The 17,898-nt window shown below is 40.8% G+C and overlaps 2 protein-coding genes across 2 annotated transcripts in view; both read left to right on the top strand.

Annotated features, from left to right (window-relative positions):
- Positions 1-14,141, top strand: part of ttll12 (tubulin tyrosine ligase-like family, member 12) — a 59,070-nt gene extending 44,929 nt beyond the window's left edge. Inside the window, exons 8-14 of the mRNA XM_062518606.1 lie at positions 4,638-4,832; positions 5,291-5,402; positions 6,121-6,272; positions 7,038-7,119; positions 8,031-8,099; positions 11,085-11,223; positions 13,204-14,141. Of these exons, the coding sequence (XP_062374590.1) occupies positions 4,638-4,832; positions 5,291-5,402; positions 6,121-6,272; positions 7,038-7,119; positions 8,031-8,099; positions 11,085-11,223; positions 13,204-13,355 (901 nt within the window). The 3' untranslated portion in view covers positions 13,356-14,141. The remainder of the gene's footprint in view (positions 1-4,637; positions 4,833-5,290; positions 5,403-6,120; positions 6,273-7,037; positions 7,120-8,030; positions 8,100-11,084; positions 11,224-13,203) is intronic.
- A 1,390-nt stretch (positions 14,142-15,531) lies between these two features.
- Positions 15,532-17,898, top strand: part of LOC134062502 (uncharacterized) — a 10,558-nt gene continuing 8,191 nt past the window's right edge. Inside the window, exon 1 of the mRNA XM_062518522.1 lies at positions 15,532-15,697. Within this exon, the coding sequence (XP_062374506.1) occupies positions 15,694-15,697 (4 nt within the window). The 5' untranslated portion in view covers positions 15,532-15,693. The remainder of the gene's footprint in view (positions 15,698-17,898) is intronic.

Raw genomic sequence — 17,898 nt, 5'->3', positions numbered from 1 at the left:
CACCTGGCTTCATCTGTAGATGTGACAGTGTTGTGCAAATAACAGCATGTAGTTTCTTAAGACCTGACAAAAATCCTAAATTGATTACTTTACTTTATCTTGGAATTTGCAAGCCGTTTTATCTCTATTTTCCATGGGTTTCACAGTTTCACGTTTCACTTCATAGTGATCTAATTCAATATCATCATAGAAGTTGCACAAACTCATCAACAACGTGCTCTTCTCGATGGGTATACACCCAGAGTATTATCGCAGTACCAGATCACATGGAAATAGAGTTTATGCCTCTCACCGAAAAGGAAAATAAAAACACTCTAGGACCCTTCACAACATCACAAATAAGTAGCTCACCATTTTATTTCAGTCACCTATGGCATACTGTATGTCTGTCATTGTAGTCGTATCCTCAAGATCTCTAGACAGAGACCCATCTTAAAAGAATCTTCCAAATATAAGGTTAAAGTTGAAAAACAGAGTTTGGCTTTGAGGGATAGAGAGTTTTATTTATAAGAAAGCCTTGTGGTTTGACCTCAAAGGACCCCTAACAGGATGTTCACTTGTTTTCTTGTTAACAGTCTCATGCAGGTTTTTCTAAGTATCACCTCCGGGGTTGCTGTCATGCGTTGTTAGTTTTCTGCTTCAATCATCCTTAACTTCCGTGTAGCACTCTAATTACAGTTGTTCACACAAGCATTTTGATAACACATTTCATGTTCTGGCCCTTGGTTACACAAACGCTTTGTCCATACATTTCTACTTAAACATGATTACAGTAATTTCCCGCATATAAGCTGCAGGACAGTGTTTTATGCAAGGTAAAAGAAACAATACCATATTAATGCCATATTAACTGCCCCCCTGTATTAACCTAGCTGAAGAAATGTTGCAAAATCAGTGCATAAGCTAATAGTCGGGAAATTATGGTATGTTGCAAGCGACATTTCTAACTTGAATAGGATAATTTTCCAACCAGGAGAATATTTCATAGCAGATTATATCCCAAGCGTAATTATACTCAGACCATGTTCATATTTATGGAATGAATACTTTCATATCAAGAATATATTTTATCCTCAAGCAAGGTTTTGTTTTTCATAGCATGATTACAGGTTATGTTTCAATCGCACTTTAGTCAGCTTGACTTTGATATTACTGTTAATGTGGATTTCAAAAGGTATACGCATTGTTGACATGACATTGACATTATTACCCTTGAATATTTCCTGTATTTTTTTCTCTATGCTAGCTCCCGCTGACTAGCGAGCTAACTAGGCTACTTGTCCTGTTGTTTCATGATGTTTTGGATCTGATGTAAGTTCGCATCATCCAGGCAAAACAATTGAACAACGCACTTATTTAGCGTCATCTCCCTCCCCCTGCAAGTGCTGACATTGCCCCAGCCCTCGCGGCACCTACTCGGGTCTAGTGTGAACACAATTACCCGTATCTCACTCGGACATAAGGCTCATGTGGGAACCGTCCGTGTCGTGCCTCTACCCGGGTAAATATGTCCGGGTGACTTCTAGAAGTCATGTGAGAAAGGGACTTCTGATAAAGTAGGGCTATTTGCTTCACCTCTGATCACAGTCTGGAGCCCTGGTCTCGGGTCAAGTGTGTGTCATTTCACCACCCCAGTGAGCCATTTAAGGTGTGAACAGGGCCACAAAGACAACGCTGAGATTGCATAACACCTTCCCCCTCAAAGTGCCTAGCACACCCTACTGTGTCACACACACACATAAACATCAAGGATCAAGTCATCTGCACCCACATACAAAAAGCTGTGCTTTTGTCTTGCTCACAGCTCAATCCTTAGCCCATGCATTACCAAAATGACTGAATGACTTGTACTGTTCGTAACTACGTACTCAATCCATGCTACATGGTACATAACCGATGCACAAATCAGGCCTTTGGTATAACTGATATTATCAGCACAGGCTCTCTGTGTTCTGGGTCATGGGTCACATTATTCATGGGTCATTGGGTCACCCACTTATCATTGGGTTTGATTTGGTACAAATGGGCATATCTGACACATGACAGAATGACTGACTTGTACTGTTCGTAACTACGTACTCAATCCATGCTACATAGTACATAGCCTAACCCAGGGGTCGGCAACCCAAAATGTTCAAAGAGCCATTTTGGACCAAAAAACAAAAAATAAATCTGTCTGGAGCCGCAAAAAATGAAAAGCCTTATGTAAGCCTTATATGAAGGCAACACAGGCTGTAAGTGTATATTATCTACATTAGCCTATTATCAAAATGACAAAACGAAGTAGGCTACAACAAGGCTACATAATGAGCTTTCATGATGTTTTTCCCTGCAGCGCATCTCGGAGAGAATGACACACCACGTGACTACTCCGCTGTATGGTGCTTTAAGTTCAACTTCGTGTAATCACCATCCGTGAACCGTTGTTTTCCACGTTTTAATATCTATCAGGTTGCAACAAAATTTCTCCAGAAGTAGGCTACTGCAATCGCACTTTTTCTCTCAGTCCCAACTGGGTAGTCGGCTGCAAATGTAGCATGCCTTCCCTGAAAATGTCTTTCTAAATGTCGTTCTCTTTCTGTTGTTCGCCAACTTCTCATTACAAAGCAAACATGCAGGCAATCCTTCCGCAATGGCAATGAAAGCAAATGATTCGGTCCATTCTGCCTTAAATTCTCTGATCTCATCGGCTATCTTTCTCTTTTTCCCTTTGGGATCCATGTCATGACATGGCCCATGCTGACACTCCCGCGCGTTTGTTTACAATCATACAGCCACCTGCCACGGCGCCGCCCTGAAACGTGTGTCGCAGGCTATCAAATCTTCGTTGACAGAAATGTTGAACTCTAATATGTATTATGCACATTTTTACAACATTGGAAAACGTTAAGAATGTTTGTCCTCATACAGAAACCATATTAAAACAAACGAACAAAAATCCCCCATTCATTTTCATACATTTTTGGAGACGATCCAGGGAGCCACCAGGAAGGCGCTAAAGAGCCGCATGCGGCTCTGGAGCCGCAGGTTGCCGACCCCTGGCCTAACCGATGCACAAATCAGGCCTTTGGTATAACTGATATTATCAGCACAGGCTCTCTGTGTTCTGGGTCATGGGTCACATTATTCATGGGTCATTGGGTCACCCACTTATCATTGGGTTTGATTTGGTACAAATGGGGATATCTGACACATGACAGATTGACCCTTTTTACTTAGTATAATTGTTTGTGTCTCAGGGACATTTCCTGACTACAAACTAGTAGATTTTTGAGACGTGACACAGTGACAGAAATAATTATTTCTTTGCTTTTATCATTGTATCATTTGTAATAAATTACTTACATCAAGTTTTATTTCAACGCAACTTCGATCCAACTCAATGGATACAAAAAACACATACGATCTAACATAAAGCACAGCAGTTTTTCCTCATTTTTAGATAAAGTAACAGTTCATAAATGACTATTTTGCCCTGGTATAGCTAGCGTTTGGTGATGAAATTCCTCCTTTTTTTTGTCTCACTCACTGTTAGATATTTTTGAATGTTTTTGTTTTTCTGCAAATAAAGACAGGAACCAGTGATCTAAAATGACAAACAATTGTATTATCTTTGCAAAGAGAGAATGATAAAAACACAAAATGGATCGCACCTGACTCTGATGAGTTATGCATGAGTGCTTCCTTTTATAATGTTTCCACAAGCAGAGCATGACTATACTTTGCCACACATTCTCTCATGGCTTAAGACCTCATACTTCTTACATACAATAGACATTTGTACGCTTGTTGTTGCCAAGCAGACATCATTTTCAACAGCTGACATACTCTTTTTCCACCTTTCACAATTTATTGCAGAACCTATGGTCCCCGTGATTATGTTTTGCCACACACTTTAAATCAGTGTTTCCCACCCTCTTTTCCTTGAAGCCCTCCTTGCCTGTGTCAAAGACAAGCCAGGGCCCGCTACCCAAACTCCTACCCAACATACTCCGTTGTTCAACAATCGGAGTGCAGGGATGAATTGCCAATGCCTAGCCTAGCCTAGCCCAACCTGAAGGTTACGCAAGTTCAGAGGTCAGAATAGCTTCCTGAATTTGAATTAATATGTGGAACAAAATATGTTTTAATTTGTATTACACAAGGTTCCAACTGGGTGTATTATTGGGATTTTATACATTTAATGTGCGCAAATATAATTTCGGTAACCTCACAACCTTAGTCCAGTTAACACTGTGCGGCCCTGCCAGCTCTGGCAACCCCTAATTGGGTCTGCACATGAACTGCATAAACTCTCTTTGCTTTAGTATTTTTTTTTTAACACAGGACGAAAACACCCGACCTCCACCAAGCGAAAACATAACCGCCTCCTGGATCCAGACGGTGATCCGGATCACTCCCAAAAATTTATGTTTCAAAATCCATCCATAACTTTTTGAGTTATCTTGCTAACAAACAGACAAACAAACAAACAAACAAACATACAAACCCCGATGAAAACATAACCTCCTTGGCGGAGGTAATAAAACATTAAAATGCACATTTCTCTAATTGTGGATGATAAATGACAAATGATAAATGCACTAACTTGGAAATTGATTTCAGCTGAACTTCTGTTTATCTTTATGTAACCATAGCAAGCTGAGTGAAGAGAGGCCTCGCGTCCTTTTAAACCAGTTCCCGTGTGAAGCGGTGGTCACCACGAAGGACTGCCTAGCATCCGTGTCACGACGTGCACAGGGGGATGAGGGAGCCCAATGGATCCCGAAGACCTTTAACCTTCAGACAGAATTGCCTCAGTTTGTCAGTCACTACCAGCAGAGAAAGGAGAGGTGGGTTGAGTAAAGCATGCACACACACATGTAGGTGCGTACACACACACACACACACATTATGTTCATACAGAGAGAGAGAGCAAGAGAGAGAGAGATTCTTCCATTCTTCTTTCTTCTTTCAAATTCTTCATATTGAAATGGCAAGTCAATGTGTTATGTGCATTCTCTCTTAAACATTTTTCTATCACAAATTCAGTAGTAGTGCACACCTCTATCACACATCGTCTGGTACTCTGTTTGGAAGTAAAAAAATCCCTATACCTGTAAGACTAGCATAAATCCTACAATAGATAACTATGAATCACCTATAATGTATAACAGCAAAGTAGCCAAATTGTATTATTGCTTATTTTTATTTCAGTATTGTGTCGAGTTTTATTTCTGTAAAACTTTTAAAAATGTACTTTGAAAATAATGATAATAAAAAAAACACGACTCACCTATGTCTTGCGTAGAGGAGAGGATAACCATTGGATATGCAAGCCCTGGAATCTGGCCCGTGGACTCGACACCCACATAACCAACAACCTCAACTACATCATCAGACAGAGAGAGAGCACCCCTAAGGTAGGCATTGTTTTCGTCGTCGTCGACTGGACAGTGAGTGTGTGTGGCTGTCCTTCCTGTCACCAGCCTATCTTTAGTAAAGCACACCCCTGATGTGCATAGTTTTCACAAACTTTTTGTAAACAATTCTGGCACAAACATTGACTGCTTTGAAGTGAAAGTGCATGTCTAACAATATAGCATAATACTTGTGATATGATAATCATAATGATGATTTGATGGGGGGCGGGGTGAGGTATGTGTAGATGGGCCCTATGACCCCAAAGTCTGCCATGAATCGGCCTCAACTTAAAGAAGTTTGAGGCTGTGTTAGTGTTTCTCAAAGCCTACAGTGGCTAGCGGGTCTATGTATTTGTGTCGAGATAACCCTGAAATGTAAAATCATCGAATTTTACTCAGTGGCCTTTGTGCCCTATCATGTGGCCTTGGTGCCCCTAAAAAAAAGAAAGAAGGTGAAGGCCAAATGGCCTTGCCCCTAAAATGGCGAAATTCCCACCCTGGTGACGACACTTGCAGACGACACTAGCAACACTTGCAAAACCAAACATTTAACACCCCTACCATGGTGGACATCAGTGCCTCTGTAGGCACACGTATTAAATAGATCACATATTATTTATACAGAATTATTCAGTCGTTGTTGTCCACCGTGGTCACGATTGTCTATTTTTTCTCATCATCTGTATTTCTCCCACTCCTCCAACCCTTGTTTTATCAGGTGGTGTGTAAATATCTGGAGGATCCTGTCTTGTTTGACAGAGAGGATATAGGATTGGTCAAGATGGACATTCGCTACATGGTGCTGCTGCGCTCGGTCAACCCCCTCCGTCTATATGCCTACAAAGTCTTCTGGCTCCGCTTTGCCAACAAGTAATGTTCATAATCTCTATTCTTATTTCAACAAATAAATTCTAAAAGAATATGGGGTGATGCGAGCGGGGACACCAAGAAATGTGCTTCAGGTATATAAGATTAGACCCCCGCCATCCCAGGTAGGACGTTCATCAGGTACCCCAGCGGACGACACCTCACTTTCCCTCTATTGTCTTGACTGTCAGCCTGAAACTTTGTTTTCGCTGTACTATCATTGCAATATTGGGAATAAAGAATCAACAGTCTACCAGAAGTCTCCTGTCTGCATTGTCTCCTACGGACGCTTTGTTCCAGAGTGCTATTTAGTATTTAGTATATAGTTAAGTGATAATTAGTGATAATTAGTATTAATTAGTGATAATTGGATTCGCATAGTGGAACAATTTTCCACGACATGTCCTTAAAGGATGGATTTTCACTATTTTTTAAATTACGGCATTAAGATAATTTTCTTTAAAAATATTTTTTATTCATCTTTTTAGTCAACTTAAGCATGGGTTCAAATACTTATTCTCCCCACTATATTTATACAACTTCTATGGAAAGTACAAGGCATGCAATAACACTCTTATTTCTCCTTGATTTCACTCCACTCTATCTCTCTTCCTCCTACTGCCTGGTTCTGTCTACACCTCCCCCACCCCTCCTCTGTTCTGTTCTGTCTCTCCTCTCTCTTTCCCTCCCCCACCCCTCCTCTGCAACTGTTCTTCTCTGTCTCCTCTCTCTTTCCCTCCCCCACCCTCCTCCTCCACTGCTCTTCAGACCATTCTCCCTCGACACCTTTGATGACTATCAGAAGCACTTCACAGTTATGAACTATGCTGAGGGAGTTGTGCTAAAACAGGTAAGATGCCTCATTATCTTTAAGGACCTGTGGAATTCACAGATATGATTTCCAGTAGTTTGGGTCCCATCAATTTCCCATTAAGTCATATTTATGAATAATTAAGTGTCCTCACAAAATGAATATGTTGTAGTTTTTAAGTAAAATGATATCAGTGATAGCCGTTAAGATGCCCTTTTAGTTATGCTTAGTTAGAGTTGTTTTGCACATAACACGGGTGAAAATGAGAATGTAAAATGGCATCCCCACAAATTGATTTCAATTGATCAATTGACAAAATTGCATCAAATAGACACTCGCAATGGCCAGGGGTTGATCAACACCATGTCTTGATGAAGGGGGTGGTCAGCTCAGCATCATGTGATAGATATCTCTGTGGTGCCCCTTTTTCACTTTGCCACATCAGTCAACCTCTTTGGGAGACATGGGGTATGGTGCCTAGGGCATAGAGCCAAATAGAGCCAGCCCTGTCTGGGACAGACCAGAGAGAGCAGAACACACAGAGAGCCTATTGATATGTAGGTCTCAGAGAAGCCTCGTTCCAAAGCTGGCTATGGCACCCTGGCCTGTGAACTAATGAATATGCCTTCCTGCCTGCCTGCCTGGCTGCCTTTATGGTGTCTGGGGTTAGTGAGACTAAATTAGGTACAAACGAGATGCATCCAAGCTTGACACAGAGGGGCCACAATGATAGGAAATTGACACTGATATTTCTGGTAACAAGGACAAGTGTGTGTTGCAGTGTATTACAACTATCCACATATTTCTAATACATGTTAATTGTAACAGTTATCCATATGTTGTTATGTAGATGCCGTATAACACTTGTGAGGTGCTTTGATCTGAAATGTGGTGAAGGGTGGTTATGGGGTTCATGTTGTAATACCCAAACCCCTGCTTCTCCTTTATAGGTTCATTATGATGAGTTCATTCCCATGTTTGAAAAGCAGTACCCACAATATCCCTGGAAACAAGTTGAGGTACAAAACATAAATGTTTAACACACATTTCAATGCATCTTTGATTTGTTTCGCCTATACGTCTTTGATAAGAGGGAAGACATTGCGGTGCTTGATGTGTGTAAGTATAGGGAATATGCCTCTCCCAAGGTCTACTGAGTCATTACCTCTTAATCCTAGAAAAGCCATGTGGGGTCATTTTGACTGCTATTTTGTTTGTTTGTTTGTTTGTTTTTTTGTTTGTTTTTTGACATTTTTTCGGTGCAATCAGCAGGTCCATTATGTAAGGGATAACGGCCGACGAGGTGACCGGTTCGATGGAAATAATGGCTAGGTGGAGGTCTAGAACTCCGGCGACGTGCGAAGCACGGAGACGGAGTTACCTCCGCCGTGCCATTATTTCCATCGAACCGGTCGACCTCGAAGGCCGTTATCCCGCTTATCTCCCGTTTGTATTCATAACCTGTATATTTAGAACATAGTTTTATTCCACCGTTGCGTCCGTTAACATCGCTAAAACTGTCTTGACTGTGGGACTACTTTTCCGCCACATATCAACTTTCTACTTGCAGGACAAAACTGCCGTTACTAGTTCTAAATGGATGGTTGCTATGGCCAAAAGCCAGTCGTTAGTTCTAAATGGCTGGTTGCTACGGCCAAAAGCCAGTCGTTAGTTCTATCTCTCCCGTTGTCAAGCGGGCATATCCCAGGATTCTGATTAACTTTATCTTTGAAAGATCGCTAGCCTAAATGGCATCCAACTAGCTACAATCCACCTCCGTCATATGCTACAATGTTACTATGGTTCTGCACGTCTGTATTTCAGCTTGGATGCAACGTGACAGTTCATTTAAACTTCGCAACGAGTTTGGCGAATTAATATTCAAGTGTGATACGGGAACTACTTCAAAGGTAGCAGGTTATACGAAGTTAATGGCCACCCCATCAGCCAATCAGAGAAGAGAATTCCATTGTTGAGGGAGATAAAATAGATAGATAGATACTTTATTGATCCCCAAGGGGAAATTCAAGATAATGATATAATGCAAACAGAAAAAAAGTCTAGGAATTCTTGTGTTTTTTTCTGTTTCCCTGCTTTTTACGTGTCCGTTAAGGCTGATTACAACTCTCTTCTTGTCATGTCTATGATGTGTGGTGTAGCAGAGCGGTCTTTATTCTTTAGAATTAGGTCTGAGGAGAGTTTGTCCGATGCCTAGGATGGTCTGCCTTCCATTGTCCTTCCTCGATCGTGTGGAGGAGCCTACCGTAATTTCCCGACTATTAGCCGCAGCTTATACATTGATTTTGCTAAATTTCTTCAGCTATGAGGTTAATACAGGGGGACAGTTAATATGGTATTAATATGGTTTCGTTTCTTTTAACTTGCGGCTTATACACAATGCGGCTCATATGCGCGTAATTACTGTAGTGTGGCGTTTACCCCATACTGCTGTCCTGATTTATTTATACACTAAATCAAGTCGGCCCAAAACGTGTGCAGCACATACAGAGGCCCAAGGGCGCTTGCAGCAAAGAGGCAGACACAGGAGCCCTACAGCGAGTGCAGTAGGCCCAACACTGAAGCTTATGAACCATGAATGCATCCTGTGACTCGGAAAAAACACCACACAGTTCCAGTAATTTTGGAATTCTTGGCAGTACTAGTGTTAAATCTGCTTCTCCCTCCTTTCCCCTTTTTTAATGCATATTTCCGTTAAAAGCAAGCCTGCTGTCCTGAATGTAGTCCAACTGGTTTGTGTTTGTGGGTTTTATATCCAGTGGTCTAGCACCTTCACCAAGCCTCTGCTGGCTGCTGTCATGTTATTTTATTACGCAATGAAGCTATAGGTACTGTGTCATGCTAGCAGTTCATGTCATGATGAATTTGCGTACTATACCCAGCTGCATTTCCCTGGATTCTCCCTCGGTTCGCCTCAGTTCTCTTATCTTATCTCTAATCTTGTTTAACAAAGCACATACTCCTGTGTGTGTGTGAGTGTGAGTGTGAGTGTGAGTGTGAGTGTGAGTGTGTCTGTGTCTGTGTCTGTGTCTGTGTCTGTGTCTGTGTCTGTGTCTGTGTCTGTGTCTGTGTCTGTGCCTGTGTGTGTGTGTGTCTGTGTGTGTCTGTCTGTGTGTGTCTGTCTGTCTGTCTGGAAGAGCGTGAAGGTGATCCGGGTGTGAAAAGGGCTTAGGTCACCTCACAAGTCACCCTCACGATTGATGGCAGTGCCCCGCTCATATGACCGGGCTTTGTCAATAGACCCAGTCTTCTGTCACTCATTATCTCCTATACCCCACTGTGCCTGTTCAAAATCAATTAACTTTTCTCTGTCTTTTATCTCAGCTTGAGCTTGAGACTGCCTGTTTTTTTCTTAAGTTGATACCTCTCTCTGTCGTAGAGGGTGGTTTCACTTTTTTGCGTTTTCAACCCCCCAAAACGCCATTACCATATAAACGATATAGGGCATCTGCAAAAATGTTTTGTTTTTTTAACCCGTTTTCGTTTCCGTGTAAAGTGCCCTTTAGATGTAAATGCTATTTATTTGTTAAGTTCATCCTCTTTATTTATCTATATCTTGCTAGTTTTACATTTACCGGTACCTATTTGCTTATTTTATATAATTTATTCAAAATTGAAATTCCTTTTGTTCATCTGTTTTTGTAATTTCTCTTTAAATCCTTCTACTTACTTTACTTTTGCTTTGGTATTGTCCTGTTTTGAAAAACGTATTATATAAATTAAGACCTCACTCAGTGATTTAGCATTTGCATCACTAAGCAGAGACCTTAATTATAGTGTATTATGTATATCAGAGGTATAGGGTCTTGTTAAGATTATTTTTTTGTGTTAAACCCTCAGATAGATACATTATTTTGTGCCCCTTGGTCATCTAAGTTTTCTGTGTGTGTGTGTGTGTGTGTGTGTGTGTGTGTGTGTGTGTGGGTGTGTGTGTGTGTGTGTGTGTGTGTGTGTGTGTGTAATTGGCTGTATTCTCAAATCCACAGGCAGATATTTTTGTGGCCTTTGGTGAGCTGTTCCAGGCTGCTAGCTCCCGACCTGCCCCTTATGGCATAGCCGACTACCCCTCATCCAGAGCCATCTATGCCATCGACCTGATGCTGAAATGGGACAAAACTGAGCAAGGTAATGCATCTAATAACTTACAAGACTTCTGTGCTCCTGCGGATAATGTAATATATTGCTGAATACTAGTGTTGGATCTTCTGGTTTCCCCAGGAAAATGTTGCGTTGTGTTTTGGTATTAATGACTGTATCAAAGACGTTCTCAATAAAGCTTGATGGTTGGATCTAGATCGGTAATTAGACGTGTTGTGCAAAATTCTGGATTCGTTCAAGAGGTCTATAGGCAGAGTCAGCAGTCAGTAAGAAATCTCAGAGATCTTTACTCACGGAACCGGCGACCTACGCCTTGTTGCTACCAGGCACAGTCTTACGATACAATACAAAGTTACACTTCTTATACAGCTTGGCAAAAATGACCTCTCTATTTGTGGTATGTAAATCATTCAATGACCACATCACCCAACTTGCCAGCACTAACCACACAAGGCTGTATCCCTTAACGACCGACATCTTAGGTATTTCTCTAGGCCTTGGCCTGACCCCTATAGATTACAAGGAAGGCGCCCGCCTTCTCAGTTAAGATGATGGCTCCCTCTCAAGGCCCACACTATCTCAACAGAAACAGCATGTATTCCAAAACACATTTGAAAGGCAATACCACAGATGTCAGATGCAAATTATCTTTTCAGCTTCAGTCTACTACTCATACATTTCCAATAGTTAACTTGCTCCCAAAACAAGACCAAAAGAATAGATGAGCAAATATAGATCTTACACATACAGTATATGGTTCTTCACACACATCTCCTTAGGGTTAAAATGTCTTCCTACAGATGATTATATTGTAGGGGATAAAACAAAATAAACAGGCTCAGTCTCAAACAGATAAACTGCAGATTCTAGAAGTCTGTGTGGTGGAAAAATGCCAGTGACCCTTTGAAGCCAAACCGTCTGGATGTTGAGATCCAGAATTTAGAATTAGAATGTGATCAGTTCATTATATTGGTGGATGGTTTTGCTGTATTTCATAAAAACAATGTGGGCTATCAATCTAATTGGCCAGGCCTATCAGGTTGCATACAACAAAGGCCTGTTTTTTGTACGGTCCCGTGACTGACCTGATCTTATGGCGACCTTTCAATGGTGCATCCACTTCTAAACAAATAACCACATCTGATTCGCCATTGTTCGATCGGTCTCAAGGCTATGTTCCGAAGAAAAAACTATTATACTAAAACCTTGGAAATCCTAGATTGTGAAACAAAACCAGACATGACCAAAAATGAGTGCTGTGACTATGGCGTAAACAGCTCATTGGTATCTGCCAGGCCCATGTTGTGACTGCAACCTGAGATTTCTAGACTAGTAAATCTGTAAGTTGTTGTTGACTTGGGGCCCCAACAACAAGGTTGTGCACAAGGGAGAACCCTTCTGCATACCACATGTCACATACTGTACAAGCACACAGTAAATGAGAACATGTAAGAATACAGTCAGAATACCTCAGTTTTAAATTCATTGCATCAACATTTCTACAATACTTTCGTAATTGCCTTCTCTCACTTTTCATGATAACATGCATATCTGTAGTCTGGACCTCTGGTATTCAGGCCCTAATTATCAATACACATAGTTGACATTAACGTTTAGATTTTTTGTTTGTTTGTTTGTTTCACTCAATGGATGTGCTGAGAATCTTGCTGTACCAGAGTTTCTGAAGAATTACATATTAGGTCCCATGTTTTCACAGTATCCATCTCCATCCATCTCTATTAGGGCAGCCGTGGCCTACTGGTTAGGGCTTCGGGTTTGTATCTTGAGGGTTGCCGGTTCGATTCCCGACCAGTCCACGGTGTTCACTGTGTGTCCACTAATTTGGTTAAATTGGGTTAAATGCAGAGAGCTGAATTTCCCTCACGGGATCAAAAAAGTATATATTCTATTCTTTTCTATTCTATCTGCTTCTCTTTCCATGCAAATATAATGGCCTATAATGACATGTTCTCATTTGTTTCTGCCTATTTCTGTTAACCTCCTCAGGTGAGCGTATAATGAGACCACAGATTCTGGAGGTGAACTTTAACCCCGACTGTGAGCGCGCGTGCAAGTACCACCCACAGTTCTACAACCACATGTTCCAGACACTCTTTCTGGACAACGCTGAGGATTGTCCAGTCACTCAGATCTTATAACTACTTTTGTCCTTTTTGTTACTGTTGCTTACAACCCATATTTGTTTTTATGATATCAGTTTTATTATTATTGACATATTTCACTTGTTCCTGAAGTGAGAGCAACCCTATACAAGAGGCTGATTAAAAGTTAATGCAATTATGGGCTGCACCCCAGGAAAGCCTCAGGGTGCCACAGCTAGATTGGAATGTGACATTCTATCTTCTTACGTTACAGATTTGCAGGCAGAGGCCTTCTTCGTATAGGCCCCCTGTGTGACGTTGTGTCTGCTTTGGTCTGAACTGGGAACACCTGTCACATGACAGATGTAATTGATGTCATGTGACAGGTGTTTCCTAGTTCAGACCAAACCGGACACAACCATATGACCACATACACCTGATGCGATACACCTTTACATCAGATAGATCCACAGAGCAACTAGACTTGGATCTTCGTGAATACCTGAGTCGGTTCTCTTCCTTGAGCTATATGCTAAATTGTACTAGTGTGGGACACCTAAGCTCCAGTGGGTGTTGCTCTTCCCCAAACTAATGAATGTGAGTGAAACTATGGGAAAGCCAAATCTGTAGGGTCCTGTGATCAAAGCTGGATGTGGATTTAATGTCTTGCCTTCACATTGCAGCCCAATATAGCCTACCACATAAATCCAAATAGCAAAAAAATGTCCCACATTAGGGCAATCCACCTATTTATTAACCTCTGCAGTCCACTGTGGAAACATTTTCTGCCATTTCCTTTGTATCTGCTATTTTACCGTCTACAATAAATCATTTCATTTGTGATCCTGATCCACCTGTCTGGTCTTGATTGTAACCTCAAGATGACTCTGCCAAGAAAGTTTTTTTATTCCACAGCCCACTTCTGCATACATTTATCCACTTCCATGTTATTCTAGCAGTTAACAGTAGACATTATATGTTAAGTAAACAGTAAATAGGTCTTCCATCTTGAGTTTCCATATCCATGTCTCATAAATAAGAAAAGTCAGTATGCATTCAGGACCGGAGACACAGCCAGGTACATCTCAGCTAGAGCTGACCTGAAAAGGGCCATCAGGGAGGCGAAACAGGACTGTAAAAGACAAATAGAAAACCACTTCACAGACAACGACCCACGGTGGGCATGGCAGGGAGTAAAGAGTTACAAACTACAAGGGCAGCAACTCAGATACCACGCTAGCACACGAACTCAACTGTTTCTTTGCTCGCTTCAAGTCAAGAGTCCAACATCGGGTGTGCTGCCCTCGCCTGCTCCCCAAACCCCACTCACAGTGCAGGAGGGTGCGAGGAGGGTGCTATACGGCTTCCCCCAGGGCTGTGTGTTGAGGCAGCTGTTGTACACCCATGACTGCAATGCTTTTATTATTTATCACACGTGCTTGCAGATGGAGATGTGAGAATGTTTGCAATGAATGTTAGTATGAAGGTATATTTAATATTTGGTGCAAAAGTCGCGAGTAGTCTACATTTAACTGCAGATTTCGCATGCGCACACCAGTCACAAATTTGCAACCGTAAACTTGAAGTTTTACATGTTTTTTTATATACCTTGTTAACACAAAATAGGGGCTGTTCACAAATCTTTGAAACAAGTAGGCTACACAAATCCTATCCTGTGCAACACAACTTTCAACACTTTTCAACACAACTTTCAAGCATTTGTGAAATATTTTCTCATTCATAAAATTCTATAGATCGCCATGATCATTGAGCATTTGCAGGATTTGTGAACAGTAGTCCCTATTTTGTGTTTAACAAGGTATAAACAAATATGTACAACTTCAAGTTTACAATTACACATTTGCGCATGCAAAACCTGTATTTTGCACCAAAAAGACCTTTATTGAAGGATGGATTGTATATAGTTGTGTTGGTGCACTCGAGTGGCTCTGTGAATATCATTCTATTGAATTGCAAATTCAGTGCAATTCAATAAAGCCATTCATTGTATACGTGTATGTGTTGATGACACACTTTACTATTGGCTCTATGAATTTCATTGTATTCAATAAAGGCATTCATTCCTTGATTTTGCCATGCTTCCACTACAATCGTCACATCGCTAGCTCCACCTCACACGATGCCTATTGCTCACTTGTAAGTAGGCTCCACCCATTGGTTCTGCAACAGCTCACGTGCGTACCAGGGATACTTTATCAGTCAGCGGGAGCCAGCCGTCGGATGGTAGCCTAGGCTACGGCAGTCCAGATGTGGTGAACGTAGCGCTATCTGAAGTTCATGAAAAAAAAAAAAACAACAACACGGGGAAGCTATGAAGAACAGTGAAGTTGTGACGATTCGAATTCTGGACTGGATATAACATTAATAGGAAGAAATGCGTGAGTATTTTCTTTTTCTTTTTATAATTCAGCATTTTACCAGGCATAGCTCAGTAGACCATGCAGTTGTGGTTTTCTTAGCGGTAGCCTCTTTAATTTGTCATTGCTGAAAGCATCTTGTAAATTGTTAGTCTACTCTATCAAACACCCACCTGGCATTCATTGTCTGTTTTGTTGAAGCATTGGAGTAGCCTAACCTTGTACACTTTTACACCATGTAAACAGTTGCTCCAAACCATATTTGGACTAGGCTACTTGTGTCGATGTCAGTTAAAACAATCTTTCAGCAGAGAAGATTTATGTCAAGACATGGGAAAGATTATTGAAAGAGTGTAGTCTTTAGAATAAATCTTGTAGCATTGGTTGAATGACTCTAATCTTTCAAGAATCTTTTCCAAATCCTGTGAAAGTCTTCTGGTGAAGCCTGCAGCTAGATAACGCCTAGTGAAGCTGTCTTACTCCGCATGTCGAAGGTTTTAAGATAAGCGTGAGTGGACATTGTCTGTCGCATCTTTAATGTCGTGAGAAAGCGAATTAATTGCTCAGAAATAGCTTCAGATTTTCTTGTTTTCTTTTTTCAACGGGAGGGGTCGCAAAATAATTGCAGCGCAATGGACGGATTATGAGCCGTGGGCTCCGGGGCACAGTATGGAAATCCATTTCCGCCAGGGAAATAAAACATAAGTTTATGCTAAGTCAATCTCAAAATGTTGAGGTAAAAAGTCAAAATGTTGAGGTAAATGGTCAAAATTGTGACTTTTTATCTCAAAGATTTGACTTTTTATCTCAAAGATTTGACTTTTTATCTCAAAATTTTGACTTAGCACAAACTTATTTGTTTTATCCCTGGCGGAAATGGGCTTCCATAGGCACAGACATCAAAAGCCCCCCCAGAAAGTTAGAACATTATATAGGTTCGAGATAGTCTGGGTATCACCATACTGAGCTCAATCTTTTAAGATTTAACATCAGTCTGGGGAGTCTGCACTTTATTTCTAGGCTGGGTGAACCCTGTCTGAACTTCCGGCAAATGCACAAGAGCTGCAGGTTGAAATCCAAATCGCCGGCACACCAGACTCTTCCTCTAGACGAAAATGGCAGTGTGACTGCCTGTCTGATTTCTTTGTATTATTTGTACTATAGTAGGGTAGTTTCATATAATTTGGAAGTTTGGGGGGTTGCTGCTTTGCTGCTCTCCCTGCCTCCGGTTTTCCATGTTTATGTATGGAAGAGCAGGGGGCTCTCAGAATAGTGCACACTGCCAAATGTAATAATATTATGCAAAAGTAAATAGAAAGTAGGGTAGACTGAGTACAGTTGGGTCATGTGTACTTTTGAGACACCTTAAATATCTTGCCTGCAAACCAAGCCTGATCTATGATTTTTGCTACACATATGTGTGTTAGTGTTCTCTTTAATCATGGGAAATTTGGACACTGTGGTATTTTTACCATAGTGAGAATTTCACTTAACCATGTTCCTTCCACAGTGAATATCTTGTTACTCCAATGTGACTGTTATACTTTTCTTACATCATTGCAAAGGTCATTCTGTGCTCTACAAACTGACATATTTCATGACATCCTTTCATGCAAGGTTGTTGCATTATTTAGAAAAATGTGCAAGATGGTCAGAAGGGTACAGATGAGACACTTTGTCTCAACTGTACCCGGATAAAATCCCATTGGATTGCATGGTGTTTATTTGTGCATATTATGATGGCATTTAGGCAATATAGAACACAAATGTCAATAAAATGAATGTTTTTGATATTTAAACTATATATTATTAATGAATATATCTTATAACATGAAGATTTTAAGGATTACATCATAATTTGAAAATTAGCCATGATAAAACCAAGAAAAAAAAGATATTTTCATCTTTAAACATTTGTCCCTGCTTTATGTCTATCTGATGCCAATTTAGATTAAAAAAAAAATAGATTAAAATAAAAAGAAACACTCAGATTACACATTTTAAAAAGTTTGCTACATTTGCAGTGAATGGCTAGTCAGCCTTCCAGCATCATGAATGGGCGTCTCAACTGTACCATGCTACTGTCTCAACTGTGCTCAATATAATTATATTAGGGTACGGTTGAGACAAAATGCCACCTTGTGTTTATGAGTTAATTGTGAAAAATCTAAGCAACATACGGATATACTTTGGGTTTTATTTTAGTGCACAGATCAAAGATA

Source organism: Sardina pilchardus, chromosome 17 (assembly GCF_963854185.1).
Source record: "Sardina pilchardus chromosome 17, fSarPil1.1, whole genome shotgun sequence".
Lineage (NCBI taxonomy): Eukaryota > Metazoa > Chordata > Actinopteri > Clupeiformes > Clupeidae > Sardina > Sardina pilchardus.
The sequence above is the reverse complement of the archived record's forward strand: the minus strand, read 5'-3'. Positions and strand labels throughout refer to the sequence as shown.